The 21,614-nt window shown below is 38.0% G+C and overlaps 1 protein-coding gene across 2 annotated transcripts in view; it reads left to right on the top strand.

Moving 5' to 3' along the window:
* The window catches only part of LOC115415393 (MAM domain-containing glycosylphosphatidylinositol anchor protein 2), a 200,537-nt gene that overhangs the window by 51,992 nt on the left and 126,931 nt on the right, over positions 1–21,614 (top strand). For both annotated transcript variants that reach the window (XM_030128949.1, XM_030128948.1), the window contains exon 2: positions 15,575–15,714. In XM_030128949.1, coding sequence (XP_029984809.1) covers positions 15,575–15,714 — 140 coding nt within the window. The remainder of the gene's footprint in view (positions 1–15,574; positions 15,715–21,614) is intronic.

Here is a 21,614-nt window from a genome sequence, read left to right as displayed (position 1 = left end):
GGCTTTAGCTCACTTCAGTTTTTTTCAGGATTCTGTCTTCAAACCTTAATGGGGACACATTGTGCTACTTTTAACAAGATAATTTAAGTCTTATGTGCCCCTAAAATGTGTATTTTAAGTTTTAGCTCAAAATATCACAGCGATCCCTCATTCTGCTTTGTCTCTGCCTCTTTTTTTTTCATCCTTATGTCAAATCACTGTCTGCTGCTATAAAGTGACACCCAAAATCTAAATGTGTTTTTTCACTTGTTAGTAGAATTATTTGAATTAGTGCCAATAAAAAGCATAAGTGATGGTGCTACATTAAATGATGGAGATTTGAATATTAATATGACTCTAAATCATGACATTTGTATAAAATAGTCATTGTTAGTCAGACATCTTAAAGTCTATGTGTATTCCAGCAAGGATCTACTAAATTTTGCTCATTTTATGTCACGTCACGTTGAAATGAGGCCTTTTTATCGCTCTATTACATGTAATTTAATTTGTTTGTCAGTTTGAATTTAAGGTAATATCTTAAAATACCAAAGTGACACACAGCAGCATTGGCTGTAGAATTGCTCTTTTTGTTGGTGAACTCAAGTAGGTGTAAGAGCAGGGCTTCAGCTCCCCATGGGAAGAGAGTGTATAACAAATTAAGTTATTTTCAGAGCCCCAAGGCCTGTTTGATTATAGGAGATGGTGGTAAACCTTGTTTTTCACTACATCCCCCCTTTAACCCTGGTCTTGCTCATCGGTGCAGCATTCTCATAACCTGTGTATAGTGAAGTTTATTTTAATGTAAGAAGTTTCAGTGCAATTCTGATTATTACCCCACCCCCCAAAGGGAGGCAAAGGGGTATTGTTTTTGATTTGGTTTGTATGTTTGTGTGTTTAACGCCCTAGCAGCAAAACTATTGGTTGAATTCATACCAAATTGGGTTTATAGATTACCAGTGACCAAGAATAGATGTTATTACATTATGGGAAAAGTAAGTCAAAGTTTGAATTTTTAATGAATTTTTAAAATCTTTTTTTTCCCCCCATTTACAAATAATGGCCAAAATTTCACATGTCTGTAGCAGCAAAACTGTTGGTTAAATTCATACCAAATCAGGTTTTATAGATTGCCAGTGACTCAGAATAGATGTGGTTACATTTGCGAAAAGTAGGTCAAAGTTCAAATTTTTAATAAATTTTTTAAATCTTTTTTTTCCTTCTCCCATTTACATATAATGGGCGACATTTCAAATGCCTATAAGAACATATTTTGTTTTTCAATTTACTTCAAACTTGGCACATATGTAGAAGCAGTTGTTATGCTGACATCACCACACGCATTGACATGATGACAGCTGGATCAATGCCAAAATAATCTGCAATACGTGCGAGGGGTGGGGTTTGTTGTGCCTGGCACCACTTGTTGGAGCTTGATTGAAAGGTTGCAAAGTTCACTAAATCTGTTCAATATCTGGATTTTTATGGTCAAATCAAAACAATAAAATGAACCTATCACAAGGCTGCAGCTTTACTGACTTAATATAAGGCTTTTCATGGATGAGCAAGCCCAAATATACAGATGCACTATGTTGCAACACATGGTACGTCACTTGAAAGGTTGTAGTTGCCAGGGTTTTATTATGGAAATGGAACAGGTTTTGGACCTTTAAAAAAAAACATGAAACATTGTCACTTGCTGACTATTAAGATGTTTTTCAGACTGTGAAAGTAATCCAACACTGGTAAAATATCAGAAATATGTATTTTGAGTGGATTGCGTAAAATTGACTCATACTGGTGTGCTGTGAAGTGTTGGAAACTGAATATATTTTCATATCTTTGTGATCATAACAATATTGGTTTTGTAGATGGATCAAGTTGGTGGGGCAGATGGGAAGTTTGGGTACATTGTTCCCACACCCCAAACAACAGTGACGATGTACCCTATTAGCCCAACACTGTGTAGAATACATGTCTGTCTTGTTCTCTGACACTATGTGGGCAGCCAAGGACAACAGTCAATGAGCAATATCAATTTATGTAATGGACTATTAAACAATGTGCTTAACATTTAGAATTACTGCACTGGTGTTCTGTGGGAGTGTGTGCCAGGAAGTCAGCTGCCATGATAACCGCCCTGTGAAATGAAACACATTAGCCTGCTTCGCTGCCTCTTACGCTCTCAGGCTTCTTCTCCTCCTACAGTTGGTTGTCTGACGTGACACAGATGCCCTACTTACTCTCCCTTATACTCGCCTTTTGCTCTGCATATGACTGCATGTCAACATAACAATTAATTGCTTTTATATGCGGCAAGCAAGCATCCCCTGTGATCCATCTCATTATCTGAATTTACAAGAAAGTATTCAAATAAACTGCTTGGCTGTTATCTTCTCACTAGTTGTAGAAAGACTTCGAGTAACACGTAGGAGAGAGCGAATGTTTGAAATATTACTGAATCAACACACCATCATCAATGAAGCATCGTGGTGCTCGGCCTCAAAACACATTTTCCATATGTAGGTGCAAATACTTGTTCAGTACAGACCCTAGCAAAAAAAAATATACCTCATGATGTTACCTTTTTTCCCACTGAGAATGAGATGCAAAAATGACCTTTCAAACTAAATTCATGACTCATCGCAATTGCAATATCAGACAAAGCTATTTATATGTTGTTCTTTTTTCATTAACAAGTCAAGTTGTGCTGACATTCTCAAAGTGTCTCTCCTCTGTGTCATTTTTCTCCTCTGTTCTCCATACTGGAGTCAATCTGAAAGAGTAAACATCTTGTTCACACTAATTGACATTCAGACAACAGGAACAAATACATTGAATATAAACACCATCTTAATTGGTGTGAATTACCAGACTTGTAAAGAGCCGCGTGAATAGTAAATTAAATCAGGTGTATTATTGTAGTAATGCAATTGATTAAGCCACAATCCAGTAGCACAGTCCATTCAGGGAATAATTGTGTTTGATGAATGAGGTGTCAAGTGCTTTATGAGGTGGATTTGAAAATTATATGTAAAAAAAGGCTTTTAATGGAAAGCAATGATAATAAGAGTAAGAAAAAAAGATTTTCTAAATGACAAATGTTTGACCCTCCTTGATGATTGACCAGTCAGACGTGCATTGGTTTGACGCCACCGGCTGAATATACTAGAACATTAAAACGCATGCCTTGCTCAATGGTTCTGTTGCTCAGAATAGTTCATGAGGGAGGCAAAAGTATGACTCATTCACTTCGCCCACCCACATTTTCCCAGTCCGTCTGGAACTGATGATGTTGGAAAAGTAGTTGCTAGCTCATTTCTCTTCAGGCTAGAGCTACTGATAAATGCTTTCTGCTCGCACTTTATGTAGATAATGATCATTTTAAAACCTTCAGAACATTTACAAAATGATCTAAATGTAAAAAAAAAAAAAAAAAGCATCATAGAGAAATACAATGAAATCAATCTCTCCCCAAGTTTAAAGAAGCATATCTTTAAGCTTGTTTCAGTATGCCTGACATCTAGTAGGCATTAGCATTTAAATGTCAAATTATTGTGATACACTACATTTACGGTGTGTTTTGCGACATACTTGATATTTTTAAGCTGATGAGTGTACTGTATGTGAGCTCATTTTCTGCCCTGCTATTCAAAATCAATGATGTGGATTTGGAAATAAGCACACAATCCTTCTTATCCCATCTTTTTCATAGTATCAGTTTCCTTTTTTAACAATACCATGGTATTAAATTACCTTGATAAAGTTCCTCGGCTTTGTGAGGAAATTTGATGTAAATAATATGAAAATGTAATGTAAAATACCTTTGTTTTAACACACAAAGCAGCACCCTTGCACTGTGTATAAAGCTGTTTAATGCTGCATTGGCTGTTTGACACCTGGGCTAATGGCCAGAGGGGACGTTTGAAAGTGCACAGCATATTTTATCAAATTACACACTAAAAGGGTCTAATCTGTCTAGCCAGGTCTATAAGGATGATTTTAAACAGCCCTATCATTTTGTCCATGGCCTTTTTGTATGACATTTGGCTGTTATGTGGGGGTGTGTGCTGTATGCAAAAACAGAATGGAAACCCTACAAGCCTGTTTCCCATGCACAGAGAGGTAGAATTTCAAATCCATATTTTTTTCCAAGCCAATTTTGTTTTTTTTCTTCCTCTGCCCATTCGTTAATCTTGTTCTCTAGCCCCCTTCCCACCACCACCACCTCTTTTTAAACACCCTAGTCAATGCATATGAGCTAACTTACTTAGGTTTTTCCCCCAAATGTAGAAAATCCTCTAATGAGGCTTTAGGCTCTGCTATATTTCATCTTCATCATTTTGCTGAGCTGTATTTAAAATCACATGGAATAAGCACCCTTCAGTTAACGAGACTCAGTGGAAAATTCTGATTCATTAAATCTCAAAAACTCTCAAACTAAATTCATTTGCATAAGACTATTAGTTTATGTTTTGTGGTATCAGTGCTTGCTTCATCGATTAGTTTTGTTAGTTTAGTTGTTTTTTTTTGCCGTGTAGCTAATGTGAACAAAAGTGTTCCCAGGTCTGCACTGCTAATATTGGAAGACCTGTAGCCCTCGTTTCTCCGAGCATCACTCAGTAAGCGATCTCTAAAACCCATTTCCTGCCTGGCTTAGAATAATGAGGTGTTGGAGTCTGCTGGCAGAGCTTAGATGCAACCCCCCATCCCACACCACCACCACCACCACCAGTAGAAACATTATGGATGGTATACATACACATACACACAAACACACACACTCAAAGACATGGACATATGCCCCCTGGAGGTGTTATGGATAGCTGCATATAGCAAAGCTAGCCAGCAGGCAGCACTGTCTGTGGGCATTGATAGGACAATCAGTTCACTCCGGAGTTGCCACAGCCAATCATCAGACAGTTTCTTGGCGGGCAGTACCCAATCTTAAGAGGGTTGCCAGATACTCTATCCTCAGTGAGCTGTCGCTGGCTCACTACTAGCCAACCATAAAGAAAGCCACTGCCTTGCATCAGCCAATCGTGTGAGTGTTGGCCAGAGTTAGGCCTATCAACAGAGAACGGCTGTACGGTTACAGCCAATCTGGGCTTTATCCTTCCCTACAGATGTCCGATTAGTGTTGTTTAGGGAAATCAAACTGCCACAACAGGCCCGCTGTGCCAACGTGGCACCGTGAATGGAAAGACCGGTAGAATGGGATAGCAAAAACCCACAAAGGCTTACTTAACTGCACGACTGGGCTATACTCTGGCTGCTTCTTTGATGCTCTTTCACTGAGTTTGTGTACAGCATTCTTATTAAGGACAGTGTAGTGTCACACCTCAGCTTACTGACCTTTCTTAGTAATACCACGCTGCCTTACCACTGAGGTCTTTCTTTAATGAGATTCTAAATTTACCAGCATGTACTCGTAAAGGTCTATAAGTTTATTCCTCATAAACCTGTACTTACAAGAACACGGGTGGTACAAGGACGTGTTCAATGATCTCTGGGCATGTACACTTTAATAGGCCTATAACCCGTGAGACTGCACCTTACACTGACAAAAGCATTACATTTGAGGACAGTGTATGCCAGATTTACTCATGCTTTATTACTTTTTATTCTCTATTCAAGCTTTTTTTCCATTAAAAAAGATGAGAAAAATATGTATGTGGATGAGTTTGTTTTGGGGGCTTTTTGTGTCGGTATTTTATTACTGTTTAGCACCTGTGGCAAAAAAAAAAAAATCCCCCCTCTCTCTGCCACTTCTAGAAGACAAAAAGCAATTTCCAAGTAAAGATATTTCACATGTCCTTAATGTATTCAGGAAGGGCATGAAAATAGTGTAAACAAATATGAAGACAAATGAGGTGAACGGTTTTTGTTTCGCTGCCTAAATATTTGATAATTTCATTTTTAATGTAATGAAACACAGCTTTTAATGTAAGATGGTGTGTTAGTTATTAGAGCAGACAGTTTCAATCAGCCCATAACAGGAAATAAGGGCAATAACATTTTACTGTTTTCTATTTAGTTTATTCTGTTAAATTATGCTCATAAAGCAAAGAGAGCAACAGACATCTTAGGCATGTGACTGTAGAAATAACTCAGGTGTAACTGAAATGTACTAGCTGCATTTCATTTAGGTGAGACACTTTGTGGTCCTGTTATTTGGCAAATTACACCACAGGCAGGATAATGAGACAGCTTTTAATAATGTAATTAGTCATGTCTAAGCTTTTCTAATCTAATTATTATTATTTGCTGTAAACGAGGTAGCAAATGCTGATGTCTTACCATGTCCTACCATCTCACCAAGCTTTACATGAATGATTGGAGTCTTCACCTTAACATAATGATTTGACATTAGGGAATGTGACTTATAGCGCCACCTAGGGCTGGGGGATAAAATGATAACGTTATATATCGTGAAGTAGATTTTCCTCAGTAGAAATAAGAGACTTGCTTGATACAATTTCGATAGAATTCCTTCATCCATGTTTTGACAGACATAAGAACAGCCAATCATAATTAAGTAGCGCCGCACCGAACCAGTCACGCTAGAGCTACATCAAGTTAGGTTGACGCACACAGCACAGGCATAAGAGCAGCACACACGCTAATGTTTGGGCTACGACGGGATGTAATGAGTGTTCCCTCGGGAGAAAATTTGACAGAGAACTCAGGTGACCAGGTTACTGAAAAGTAGGGTGCAGCAATGAAGCTGGGATTCAGACGTTCAAAGCATGTTAAGTTTCATTTTTGGTTTACACCAGTTGCAAAACGTACCTCCACGTATATACCCCCAGCATTGTTTTGTAAAGATAGTCTGTTGTGTTTGTGTTCTCTTTTGAAATTTGAAAGCTTTGCCTGCTGGTCAGACTTTTAGTTTAGTTTTAAATATATGTACTGTACCTGTCTTCTTTATCTGAAACGGCTGTATAATCTTCTTCAGCACATCTGTCATGTTCTACCTCTGACAGTAAACAAATCATATTCATATCAAAAATAACCTTCTGATGTCTTCACAACTAACTTATGAGTAGCGAAGAATTTAAGCTGGACAAAAATAGTGATTTGATTTATATCGTGATACATATCAATATTGTCTGCTATGAAAAAAATATGATGTGATTTTCCATATCACCACAACAGGAAAAGACATGTTTCTTTCTTTTGATAGCAGGTTAAGCATATCATATGAACAGGTTTATAGAACTTTAATGGGAAAAAAATACTTTTATAAATCAAAGTGGTAGTATTTAGTGTGACTGCCCTTAGCACTTCACATGTCTTTATGCTTTTGTTCAGATAATGACATTTATTGCATTAAATATGTACCAGGTTTCATTCAACACATATCAGACGTTTGTAATTGTTGGTGCTGCTTTTTGTCATTGGGTCAGGGAGTCACACTAAATAATGACTTTAACCTTTACAACCCATTTAGTTCAGTTTTTTGTGTGTCTTTTTAGACTGTGTGTTTATTCCCCCTGTTTTCTTGTCACATCTGAAGAAAGCACAATGAGAAATATACGTATGCTCATTTTCACCCTGCAAAAACTGCAGAGCTGAAAGTGGCCTACAATTGTGCACAGCACTATACAGTGGAATCTGAATATCTTTTATGCACATTTGTGTTAGGCCTGTCACATTGAGCCCTGGATGCATGAGTCGGTTAGATGAACAATTTGTAGATTTTCATAATATTATTAATGCTTTCTACCAGGATCTTTGCCGTTTCTTGTCCACATGCTGAAACTGGCCACATGCGTATTTATATACTTTACAAACATGTATACATAAATTGTGTTAATTCAGTATTTTGAGGTGTATCAGCTCAGAGTGTGGATGTTAAATATGTATGAATCTACTTAATATGCTCTTAAGATAGTGGTTTGAATACATAAAGATAAATGAAGCATTTTATTGTGCTGAGCAACGTAGTATAGAATAAACCCTCAGTGTTACATTACTGGAACTTCAAGTTAGTAGGTGGAATGTTTGCATTGTTTGGTCTGTGTAGGAAGCAAGACTGGCTTTATCATTGCAGAAGGATTCTCCTGCACAGTGTTTCAGCACCATGGACAGAGACAGTGCTACTGCAGCAGAGCTTCAGTGCTGAACAGCTCCGCATAGCATTTGTCTGTTACTGTTATCTTAAAATAAAAACAAAAACCAATGATATACTTTACTGAGCATTTTATGTAATGCGTCAGTTTAAGCACACCCATTTATGCCACTTCCTTGGGATGATTTGCATGACATAAACCTTGCATGAATATAATAGATGCAGCTGTAAGAAGTCAAGCTCCATAACCCCTGCTGTGTGCGTGCGGTAATGCGGGAGCAAAAACAAATCTGTCCTCTATATATCCCCACCTCCGCCCCCTCACAGTCATCTTTCTTTTTTCTTCTTCCATCTCAGCAGGGCTTTGGCAGGTTCATACTGCCCTAATTTTAGAGTAACAAGGTGTGAGAGTATGTGCTCGCACATGGGTGTTTATGTACGTGCTGCTATAAATAGCACCTATGAGAACTGCAGCTGTGCACAGTTGTTTTGTGCCCTTATGTCGTCCCATGTCTGAACGGGCAGACAAACGAACCCCTCTGCTGTGTTAATGAGCTATCTCAACTCAAGTACCCAATTTATAACAGTAAAGCTTCAATTTCTGCCACAAAACATCCATCTTAGGTGTCTTTTTTTGGTTTTAATAGTAATAATTTTCTGCTGAGTTGGACACATATATATTGTTGTGTCTTTTGTCAAGCTAAAGTCTCTACAACCTATGAATATCTCTGTTTTTTGGTGCACCGTACACACTATGATAGATGATCCGTGCTGATAGTGCGAACCTGGATCTATACAGAGTCTCATTTACAATAACAGAGTTGGCCAAAGAGCGCATGCAAGTGCATTACAGTGTGTAATCAATACACTCTGACAACCTCTGATGTAATAATATTCATGTGCTGCTGGCAAACCATTTCAAGGCCTTACTCCCAAGGATGACCCAATGGATGAAATGCTGGATGGAGTTTAAACTCAAGCGTAAAAACAGCATAGGAAATAGATGATAATTCTATATGTTCTGCATCACTTTGGAGGATGCATGCAGTTCTGCTTTCTAATAACCATGGCATAAACCTCTTAAGATTTGGAAACTGGGCTCTCTAGGTTCTCTAGGCTCCAGGCCTCAGCTTTGGCAAGATTATATTTCAATTGCAAATGAAAATGTAAATACAAGAACAACAAAACAAACTCTACATTTGGAATTGTGAGCAGGAAGGATATCAAACCTCCACCACTCTTGGACAGCAAGACCAAATTGTTTTGATACCATGGTAACATACCACATTTCAGTATTTAAGAAGTTTGCATTAAGATTTAACAATTCTTGTTTTTATGCTCTATATCACACACAATTGTAGTTTTCCATCAAGTATCTGAAATATTCCAGAATGGGTTCATTGTACACCAAAAATAGTTTTACATCTCTCATAATATTAAGAGTTAAACATTTCAGCTGTTGTGACTTGTAATGTTTCTTCATCAAAAGATCTGTGTAAAACCACCCTGATTGTACATCTACAAGCACAAGCAGCCGAGTTAATGAAGCAGTCTGAGCTAGATTAACGTCTGAAGTCAAAGTGTACTGAGCTAATACTTTGAGCACCGTAAAAGACTCAAATATACTCCTTCGCCTAAGGATTTTGTACCATAGTGTATAATGTACAATTAAACTCTAATGAGTGGCTAGTCTGTGCTTTTGCTGAGTCTTTTCTGAACAGCGGTGACCTTAGACGGAGATCTGGTTTAAATGGGTCAAATGTGTGTTAATTATTCACTGAAACATTATTAATTAGTAATAGCTGGTGGATGTAAAGTACTTAACCCGTCTTAAAAAATATTTTTCAACCCTCTCATTTATTTTAATATCTAATATGATCCAGTTGCCTTTCTTAGACATTTATTCTAATTAAGTGATTATCTAATAATTCTGTATTTATTTTTGTGTTAGTATTACATGTTGGCATAAAGCAGATGGATCATACAGTTGAAACTGGCTCCTTTTTCCCCTCACAGTCTCTTTATAAACAACAAGTGATGTATTTCTGGTCCTGGCATGGAGACTATAATGAGAAATTTTTGTTTTTGTTTTTAAATTGTAACTGTATTTATATCACATATGCTTTTCTCCTTCTGTTTCTGCTCTCGCCTGTTTCCCTGTCTGGCTCTCCCATTCTGTGAAGGTGATTATGGAGCCAGGAAACTAGCAGGATATGGTTAGTGGCCCTCAGGGGTTGGTCTGAGGACATTAAGCCCACAGCGACAACGAGCCACAGCTGTTGGAGTTTTTTTTCACATTCATTTGTTTGTCAAATTTAGAGTCTCTACTATTGCCAAGAACCCCCTCTGCCACTCAGGCACTCCAGAACCGCGGTGACAAGGCTGCTTTTAGCCAAATCCAATTTAATCTCCATTGGCGGTAGTGGATAAAGCTGTCTCCGTCTCCCCCAACTGAGGCCAAAGAAGGCTAGGCACTCCACTGGGAACTGCTCGCTGCACACACAAGGACATAATGCACACTTGAGCACGACTTAATACACAAATGCATACAAATATCCACACATTACACAACTGAAGAGAGGGCACTAAACTAACAGTGTAAAAAGCACAATTGCACAAAAGAGGTGCTCTATTGCTTTTCTTCCCTCATTATTTAATGTTTTTGCAGCGAGGCAGATGATGTCACTGTTATGGAAATGAGATAATGAAATAAAAAAAAAAAAAAATACAGAAGCACATCTGAGACTCCTGCTACAAGCCTCCAGCTCCTCCGCTTCATTTAAAAAAAAAAAAAAAATCATGTAACTATCAGGGAGCTGCATATGCGAGTGTATATGCCTGCAGAGTGCAGCTATAGCCAGAGATACAATTTATGGTAATTTAATATTTTAACCCACAGGTTGATGACAACCTTTGCTCAACATTTATAACCACATGGTTTAATCACAAGCGTTTGTAAAACAAATCATTAACAACAAATGTCAGCATAACTCTGCACTACTTTGACTGTAAAAAGCCACTCAGTATGTAGCATTATTTTTTCCCCTCTACTGTTTTGCACTTCTCACATCAGTGTGAGTGGCAGATGTGCTTTTTATGCCAATGCCAATTCCCCAACCAGCACAAAAAACAAGATCAGAAAAAGCATCCTATTAACATCCAAATGTGCTACTAGCAGAAAATGGATTTTTTTCAGTGCATTTGTCCAAATGACCTCTTCTCTGCCACTCTACATACCTGACCCTGCAATCATTTAACAGCCTATAATGTTGCTCTGAAGGAAAATAACATTTTTAATGACAATGGGAAAAAAAAGACTGAAAGCTATTGGTTTATTGATCTTAAACATTTACTTTGAAGTGCATTATTTATGTTAGTGTGTAATAACGATAGTACAGATGCTTTTGGGAAGTACCTTGGGTGTTATTGACTGTCCACTATTTGTACTTATACATGTAAAGAATTTGTTTTTAGATTTCTTTATATTTTTAATTCAGGCCTGATTGTCTGGACTGCCTCCAGCCATGATAATAACAACTTGCATACTGATTTCTATACAGGTGAGAGACTGAATTCTCCATTATCCAGCTGTTCTGTTCCTCCACAGCAGCAATAATGTGCAACACTAGCTACCATAGAAACAAAGCCTGAACAAGACCTATAAAAAAAACACTCAGATCCCAGCATAATATATATATATATATATATATATATATTATTATTATTATTATTATTATTTTTTTTTTTTTTTTTTTTTTTTTTTTTTTTAACATGTTTATTTGTCATTTTTTGGTACAGATTTAAGTTGCATTGAAAATTTGAATATTAAATTTCAGAAGCATTAAACATGCCCCATTCTTCCCACCCCCTCACCCTCCCACCCCTGGTCCTACATGACATACTTGATGATAGTTGATATAGATGATAATAAAAAATTCATAGAACAAAAAAAGTAAAATACAATAAGAAAAAAAGAAGAAAGAGAAAATAAGCTAATAAAAGCAAAGAAAGGAAAAAAATAGCCTAATGTAATTGTTTGCAATTGTGTAATTGGATGTAATTGTGAATAAGCAGATTTGTCTACTAGCAAGCTATTTTTTCCCCTTTCTTTGCTTTTATTATCCAGTGTAATATTCTGAGACAATGTATGTGCATCTATTTCATTATTATTGCACCTTTAAGCTTCATTTACTTGTACTTAAAAAATATTTTTTTCTTCCATCAAAAATTAAATCCATTAGTGCTTAACCTCTCAAGAAATTCACAAGCCACAGATGTTAAGTAGATTTGTAAGAAGATTTGAAATTGAATTAATTTAATTAAGCTGTCAAGGTTAATGCCACATATAGAAGTTAAAAGAACTTTAATTTTTCCAATTCTTGTCATCATTCAAGCCATAATTATGTTTAGGAAGGTCTGCTTTTTTCTCACAGCTCCAAGATATTACACTGCAAACTAAAAAGTTCAGCCAAGTACACTGCTAACAATTAATTTCCAGCACATGGAGTTCTAGTCCATAATGAGCTTGTAGGGGCTGTAGTTGAAATGTTAAGGGATATAGCCAGTGGGGTATAGCCTACTATGATGTATTCAAAGCTCCATCTATCACCTGTAGCCCCTCCACTAGGATATCTTTTATCTCATACCTGTCAGTGCATTGACAGCTCACTTTACGCAACCCCCATCTCCAACCCCAAATCCCAGAGCATTAATGTCTCATTATACATTCGGAGATATCTTTCTGAATATGCTATGAGTATCTACAGTCAGGAGAGGCTTTTATGGAAAACTAAACAAACAGGAAATTATGTAGTAATGATAGTGATTTGAGTTCATGCTTTGGGCCAGTGATTTGAAAGAGCAGGTCTCAGACATACAAAGATTTCTGCGACCGTGAGAACATTATTGTGCTCATTATGTATGCTTAAGAGAGGGTTGTTTGCTTTGTCGCTGTAAGCTAAGTGTTATCTGTATGTGCGTAAGTGTGTGAGTGTGTGTTTATGCGTGCAGCTGCAGTAACAGCAATAGCGGCTGAAGATCATTAATTACGGGTGTTTCCCTACTTTCCTCCAGGACTGATACTACGCTGCAGAGATACTGGCTCACTGGAGTAAATGGCATTAGTACTTTGTTCACTTACTGCCCTGGGGCCTTGTTTCTAAGCCTTTTTTGTTTTAAGTGGCAGCCTTGCGTGAAGCTCCCTTACACTGAGCCTATTTCTCAATCCCTTAACCTCCCCTATGGAATTTACCACCAGTGTATTCATCTCCAAATGAAGAGAAGGAGAGAATAAGGGTAAGAGTTAGAACCATTCAGCAAGGCCACTGAGTAGCTAACGTCTCCCAGTTAGCTTCGGGATCATTGTTAATCAATCTTTGTAGCATTTAGACAAGCAGGGAGGACAAGCAGGACGGGGCATTAGGCTGACGAGCTGAGAGGAACATGAATGAGACAAACAGCGTGGTATCCAGCAGGGAGGGGCAAGTAGTTAGCGTGTGGCTAAGGATACACTCTGGCTGAGACTCCCAACGCAGCATTGGGGAGGAGTGTCGCCACGCTCATTAGCATCACAGCCCGGATGGAGGCAGAATGGAGTCTGCTGTCGGGGCTGAGTCTGCAGAGGGAGGCTGACACAGGAAGCAGCTCCTTCAACATGAAAGGCACACTACAGCATGTAACTCCTAATATCTGGTTGATTTTTTTTTTTTGGGGTAGTTCCTCCTCCTAATCATAACCCGTATCCGCTCTCTAAATCATCTCATCCCAAAAACCCTCTTCACTAATCATGGAAGTTGGAGGGGAATAAATGCTTAACAGATGTTAGTATTGTCAGGGGTCGGTTTCATGTTACTGTGCTTTCACAGCTCAGAGGAACCAGCACTTATGGGCAGGTTCTGTCTCTATTCACTTTTATTGTGACACAAGAGTCAAATAAGAGGAGGAAAGAAAGTAATTACAGCACTCCCATTCATTTGTAATCACAGTTTCTGGAATTTTTAAATGTTAATAAAGGAGGAGATGATGTGCTTAAATTGTGCTAAATAATTACATTTCGTCAATAGACACTGTCATACAAGGTGCAGGTATTTGGGGTAAATATGGAAGTTTTGTGAGTTAAAAACAAAGTTGTTGGTATATCTCAGTGTTACAGTGACAGTTCATTTTCTTTCAATTTACTAATTAAATACGCAGTCCAGGCATAATAAAATGTAAGAAAGCTCTTTCAGTGAATTTAATTTTTTAATATAGGCTAATTAATTTAATGTTATGCTAGTTTTTCTCTCAAATTTCTGTCAGGATTGTGAGTATTGTCCCAGGACTAAAGTCAAATTGTAATATAATAAAACGTAATATTATGTTTGAAAGTAAAATCATTTTTCTAGTTTTCTGGAATTCTTAGATGTTGTTCTATCTATCTAAAGAGCCATTTTAGGACAGAAATAGAAAAAAAAATAACTGTGTGGAGCCCAAAAAATATCCTCAAAAATATGTTTTACCTCAGAGTGATGACTGTTTAAGAAACTTTTTAGGATTAGTTTGTACAGAATATGTTGAAAATAAATCAAAGTTTCAGTGCATTTACAGAACTATAAAGAATGTACAAAACTACACTGAAGAAAATAGTCTTTTTTGCAGCAAAAATGGACTGGTATTTGCATTAGAGTCTACAGATGAATACCTTCCGTGTCATCAAATAAAGAGTAGACTATATTCACTACTACTGCACCCTCTATTTTTTATTCATTTAGAGTGTAGTCTGCATTTTTATAACTGCATAATACTATAGTAACTTTATGGTTGCGACAATAACAGCAAAATGCAGAGAAAAAAAAAAGAAATTCCATATCTTTATGCCCAAATCACATGGAGCCACCTGAAAAGGGCCTAAGAGCCAAATGTGGCCCTGGAGCCACAGGTTGCCCTCCCCTGAACTATATGATATCATAATTTTTTATTTTAAATTACTGAGTGGTTTCTCAGTCACTCCTTTACTCCTGTGGTTAAGAGTGAAAAATGCTGTTACTTATCTTTTAGTTTTTATAAGCAAAAAAGAGGAACATTTCATAAAATATTGAACATTTTAGTTGATTTTCACTAACTTCCACTGCCAACTTTTCAAGCAGGCTCATAAATAAAAGAAATGAACTTAGACTTATTGACAACGTACTTGGCAGTACATGACACATGTCTGTGAAAGCACTACTCTCACAAACTTCTAATAAAAACTCTTAAAGCATTCTTTTGCTGGGAATCATTTCCCCAAAGTAACTTCCTTGACTTTGAAATGGTAGCAGCATTTGAAATTTATAAAAGTAAAGTATGTTTCATTTCTTTTTCATTTTTATTCTACAAATACCATCGGTTAGTTGTGCGCAGTACAAACGGTGGCTCAAAGCTTTGGAGGAGCCTGGTTTTAAGTGAGACAACCTCCTAATCAATACAGCATCTGCTGAACTAAACTGCTCCTTCCTTCAGAAATGACCAGAATGCTAACACACATTATGCTTTTCTCCTCCACAGCACCTCCGACTGTCCGCATTATACACTCAGGGCATGCCTGTAATGTCGAGGAGGAGCGGCACACAGAGCGAGTCTACACCATCAGAGAAGGGGAGACTCTGGAGCTAACATGTCTGGTCACCGGGCATCCTCGACCTCAGGTGAGCCAACGCACCACAACTCCTGACCTACGAAATAAAAACAGACAAACAACAGAATCATGGGACAAGATGCTAATTCTGCAGCCGGTCCTTCTCTTTTCATCTTTCTCTCTCCTTCACTAGTTTCCTTTTCTTTCTGCATGGGCACCATTGAGTGGCACACCACGTACTTCTGCACTAAAGCAGCTTAAAAGTTTAATCCTTTAATTATTGATGGTTTAGGTTGCATTGTGCACCTGCATGTTGATTATAAAAGCTTCCAAGCCTAATGAGAATGCAAAAACAAAACAGGCAAAACATCTGCCAAAACAAAGTGTAATGAGTGAGAAGCAGGCCACAGAGACAAAGACTCTGGGTCATGCGAATGCGCAAGAGAACAAACTCTTTTATTTACTTTATGATCTGTACTAATTACACAATCCTTACACCTTTTGTTGAAGACAAGAATAAGCTGTTCATTTCCTCTTGTGGTGACTTACTCTTTTTCGGTCTTTTCGTGTGTGTCTCTAAATATGAATGTGTATTTAAAAGATTTTTCTGAATAAAGGAAGTAAATGTTAGCAACAAACTCATGGAAGACTGGCTAATTTGCTTCATGCAGGCGTAAATGTCAGTTTTGCAATACATTACCTGGCCATCACTTTTTGCCCTTATATTCAAGCGAGCAGGTTTTGCACACACTAACCTTTAGAACAATCGCTTGATGTTGTCTTCAATTTGCTTGATAACACAAATTACACAGAATTCAGCACTATCTCCAGACAGGACTGAGCTCATTTACATTAATTAATATAATTCCCAGTGTGATCGATAGACAGGGCTATTAGTTTGTACACTTCCCCTCTGGAAGCCAAAGCAAGGAACGTATTGATTTTTATATTTCAAATGAAAAGGTGAGGCCTCTTAAATTAGCGAGAGGTTTAGACACAAATCATCTTCTACCGTCGTTAAAGGGGAACAACATTGCACTCATCATTTCTGTCTTTCCTCTTAATTAGAATTTCAGAAAAACAGAGCAGAGTGGGGCAGGGGGGGGTGAGGAAAGTGGGAGATCAAAAGCCCTGCATGGCAGTGGCAGGAGAGGAAGGATATCCTTTGAAACAGAGTCATTATGAGGCTCACGCAGATCCCCTGGCACAGCGAGTCTCCACTGCGTCTCTCTGGACTTTGGGATGTGTCAGCTTTGTCCCCTCTGGAAGTGGCATGAGACCGTGGGCAGCGAACGCTCATTCTGAGTGGCTTCGGAAACCGAGGAGGTTATCTGGGGTGGCAGCAGACCTAAGGCTGGTTTTGTGATGTTAGTGGAAAAACACAAGGGTACACGACCTCATTGGAAACAGTCTTGCAAGTTAATATGGAAATAACAGTTCATCTTTTCACCGGCATTAAATATTAATCCTCAGAACATGTACGGAGTCCAAAAGTTTTACATTTTAATTGAGTTGGGTTTCTTCATTTTTCAAGAGGTAATATGAGATAAAAAGTAATCAGTACTATTTTAACAGATTGTCATCCTGTTTTTGATTAATGAGAGAGTAGGTTTTCTAACTGTGGAATCATTCTCAGTCGTGTTTTCTTTTTTACTTATACCACACTCACCATCTGGACCACAATTTCACAGGGGCCCAAGTCACACTCCTCGATCACTGAAAATGGCTTCAATTAGTTCTGCATTAGCAAATCACAAAATGGCTTTTTTTCATCATTATTGTCCACATTCAGTCCCATTCCCAGACTGCGAGATAGTACACTTCCTGTGATAATACATAGACTGAGGGGTGTTTTGCCAAGTATAACATAAGCACCACAAAGGACCAACCACAGAGTAAATGGGGCCACAGTTGGCAATTTTACCACTTTTTAATTCTTCCCGTCTATCAATATGCACACTTCTTAAATTACATAGATGCCCCTAAGGCCTTCCCACTGATGGACTTTCTGGATTCTGTCCAACCAGGCAGCCGCTTCCTCACTGTGGACCTGTCTGTAAGCCCCTGTGCACATCCGCCCACCCACCTTGGAGGAAAAACAGAGGCTTTCTAATAATAAAATCATACATGCATCCAACCACACAGACAAAGACCCACACCCGTGGCTGCGGCAAGACTTGTCTGCCTCCCTATTTAATTGTCAAATAAATATATGTTCCTGTCAGTCACCGGCGCACCGGATAATATGTGCTTTTTCTGCGCTGCCTCATGGGTTTGGCATTTCAAGGTGTTACTATAACTGCTGGCATCAAGCTGTCTCTGGTGCAGAGAAGTCAAATTCTACATAGAAGTGTGGTGTAGAGGTCATCAAAAGCATTTATCGCTTATTCACCTTCTGTTTCATGTTAGTCAATGTTAATGAACTGAAGTATGACATCTGGAAACCATCTTCATTACTTTATTTCAGTTCAGAAGTATTTTAATCTAGTTTGTCCATTATCTACAGTTTAATGTGCAACATATTAATAATATTAACTTCTCCAATCCCATCATACCTCCTGTTAAACTAAACCTCAAACCCTTTATCCCTTTCTTTAATCCCTGACATCAATCCTGTCTCATAGAAAATTCTCTTTATATTACAAAGCTAATTTAATATTGCTTCAAAGATAATCTGTGACTCGATTTTGGTAAAAAAGGAAAGAGATGGAGGAAGATACTGTAGTAGCTACAGTTATGCATCTCTGGTTCTGTAGGTGTTCAGGTTGAGATCGACAACCTGGACAAAAAGTCCCTCAATCAATAGTTGACTGGACCACCTTTAGCTTTGATTACATGAGATATTCGGTGTGGCATTGTTGCATATGCCACACACTGCAGTGCTCCAAAGTTGCATTAAGTTTTGGCCAAGATCTTGTATTGATGATGCACATTCCAAAGATGCCCAATGAGGTGCAGGTCTTGACTCTGTGGTGGCCGATCCATGTGTTAAAATAATGTCTCATGCTCCCTGAACCACTCAGACTTGATGAGGTCGATGAATCCTGGCGTTGTCCAATCTTTATGCTTCCTAGAAAATGAATAGTTCCATAAGAAATGAGAAGCTACTCACTGCATCACTTAAGGTTAAAGAACTCGCTGCAGCTCAAACATATTAATCACTGCAGTAATTATCCAATGGAAGCATTTGGACCGTTTTTTTTAAATTCAAGAGTGGACTTTTTCTTTTTTTTTTGTTTTTCTTTTTTTTTGGGGGGGGGGGCATGTAGTATAGTGAACTAACTTTCTAAATATTCATGATGATACAAGGAAAGGTATGTGGAATATTGTTCTTGTTTCTCTATAAATTTAACCAAGTCTGAACTTAGTGTCTGAACATAACCATGAAGATTTAATTAGATCAAAAATCATGTAACAAAAATATGTTAATCGACAGCATTGAATAATAATGTGAAATATGAAACACAACATAGTGCAGGCAGAAATACATTAATATATATATATATATATATATATATATATATATATATATATATATATATATAATTTAGGTACATATGACGAAAGTTTTTCTGAATCACTATTGACTACTAGGAATATTTTGCATTAATTCAAGTCTAAATTGTTCATGTTTCCCTTCACAATGCTTTTAATCAGAGCTATAATATGATAAGAGTTCATTCCACCTTTACTTATAGAGTGAAGGCTCAGAAATGTTGTGAAAATTAGAAGCCACTGTCTCACATCCACTAATCCACTCTTTCAATTTCTGTTCAGATTACTGTAGCTCCCTCTACACCTCATTTCAATCTGCTCTTAGTCATTAACAGTTAGTTCGACATTCAGCTGCCAGGTCATTAACTAGAACCAGTCATCGTTCTCACATCCCCCTCGTGCTTGCAACCCCCCCCCCCCCCCCCCCCCCCCCCCCGGCAACTTCCAATGAAATAGAGAATTTGATGTTAAATCCTGTTAATTACATTTATAGCACTGCACAACTTCACCCAGATTTACCAACCTTGTGGTTCTAACCTCTCGACCAGTCACATCTTTGACTATCATCTGTTCCCTGCTTTAATTGCTTTACAAATAGGTGTCATGCCGTTGCTGTTTTTACTGCCACCTTCTGTTATCGTCTTCCTTGATCAGACTATTTTAAGCCTTGTCTTAAAAACATACCTCTATTTGCAATCCCTTTTTTATAGTGTATGTGTGCGTCCATTTGTGTGCAAGTCTGATGTGCTAAAGTTTTATTTAGTTCCTTTATTTAGGCACTTTTCTTTTTTCTTATCTCTGTGCAGCACTTTGTAACTGAAGAGCCACATTTGGATCCATCGAATGTCTCTGTTGATGTACTGATACAAATAACTATCTTATCTGTGAAGAAGACAATTACTTAATAGATTTATGTAATTGTCATTACAGTCTTAAACAAAAGCATTCTTTTTTACATTTTAATTTCCTCTTTGTCTGTTGAATACATTAGGTATTATAACACTAGATGTAACCAGCTTTATCTGTTCATACTTTCACGGTTTCTGTTTTCCAGCTTCATTCATTGTCTTTGATGCAGTGCAGAGTCAAAAAGTCCCTGATGATAAAGCCATCTGCCCCCGTCTCCCCTGCCCTGGCCTTCATCCATTATGTCCACATGACTTTGTTTGAGTACCAGGCTCCAATAGCCAGCAACACCACATTGCAAACACCTTTTTTTTTGTTTCAATTATTGGCCGGTCGGGTCAGTGAGTACAAATACACTGACCTCGGGCCCTGGGACATTTCGCTTGATACAGACCAAATGGAGTATGTGATCTGTTTTGGATGTTCCCATGACAGTCTGCCTACAGTCCTGGTGTCTTTAGCAGATGGTACTGTTTTTTTTTTTTCTTCTGTGATTTAACCTTCTATGTTTTTACAGCTTGACATACAATATAAAATAGGGACCTGCCTTTAAAATATACCCCTTGAAGGACACTTAAGCACCCACCGGCAAAGCAGCAGCGACAGCATTTTGTTATTCACCACTGATGCTGTGATGAACAGTTTTATTTTTGTCAGTGTTCATCTCCTGGATTTCAGTATAATTTTGGTTTCTTTTTATATCAGGGACACACTTTGTTATTCAGTATCAAGGACATCACTGCAGCACCTCCTTTTTTTTTTTAATAGCCGTCCAACATTACAAGCACCAATATTTTCTAATATAAACCTGTAGAGTCTGTCCACTCACAATTTGTGATGTAGACCCCCCGTTGCTTCTTCTGATCGCTTGATTGTCATGCTCAGCCACACTTGGCTGCACCACTGAGCGGCACAGACCACCATCAGTGCCTAAAAGAAAAGATGGCAAGCAATTAGAAACCAGTCTGTAGTTAGGAGAAGGAAACGTCACAGCAGGCATTATGGGAGATTCACAGAAGACGCGTGCTCCGGCATATGATCCCTGCATAACAACAGACGCCGGGCGCATTTTAATTAGCACTTGCCGTGACATCGCAGCATGTGTGGTCTCAAACACTGCTGCGATTTTTAGTTGGATACTGATCTAAATGAGCTGCTTCTTTCCTTGTAAGCAAATGTTGATCTTTATATTTGGATATGTGATTTAAGAGGGGATGACATTGTTATTATCATGGCTGGCTTCGTTTTCCCTCAAGTAATGTCATGTATTTGATGTTTTTTTTGTTTGTTTTGTTTTTTTTACACAAAATGTGGTAAATGTAATGCAAAACAGACAAAAACCAGATCAGATTTACATTTTGAGGTAGTAATATATGCACAAAATCACAAGGCAAAGATGAGGAAAATGCATTTCTGCCAGCTTGGGGGTACATCTTGAGCAGTTTTACCTATTCCCCAGTGTATACTTGCAGGCACCTTATGAGTTTCAGTAGAGGCGTAAGAAAGGAGCAGCAAAAATAGCCTGAAAACCCAGTCAGGTTGTCGTTGGGCTAGGAAGAGCAATTATCA

This window comes from Sphaeramia orbicularis, chromosome 24 (genome assembly GCF_902148855.1).
Source record: "Sphaeramia orbicularis chromosome 24, fSphaOr1.1, whole genome shotgun sequence".
Lineage (NCBI taxonomy): Eukaryota > Metazoa > Chordata > Actinopteri > Kurtiformes > Apogonidae > Sphaeramia > Sphaeramia orbicularis.
This window is presented reverse-complemented; position numbering and strand designations above follow the sequence as displayed.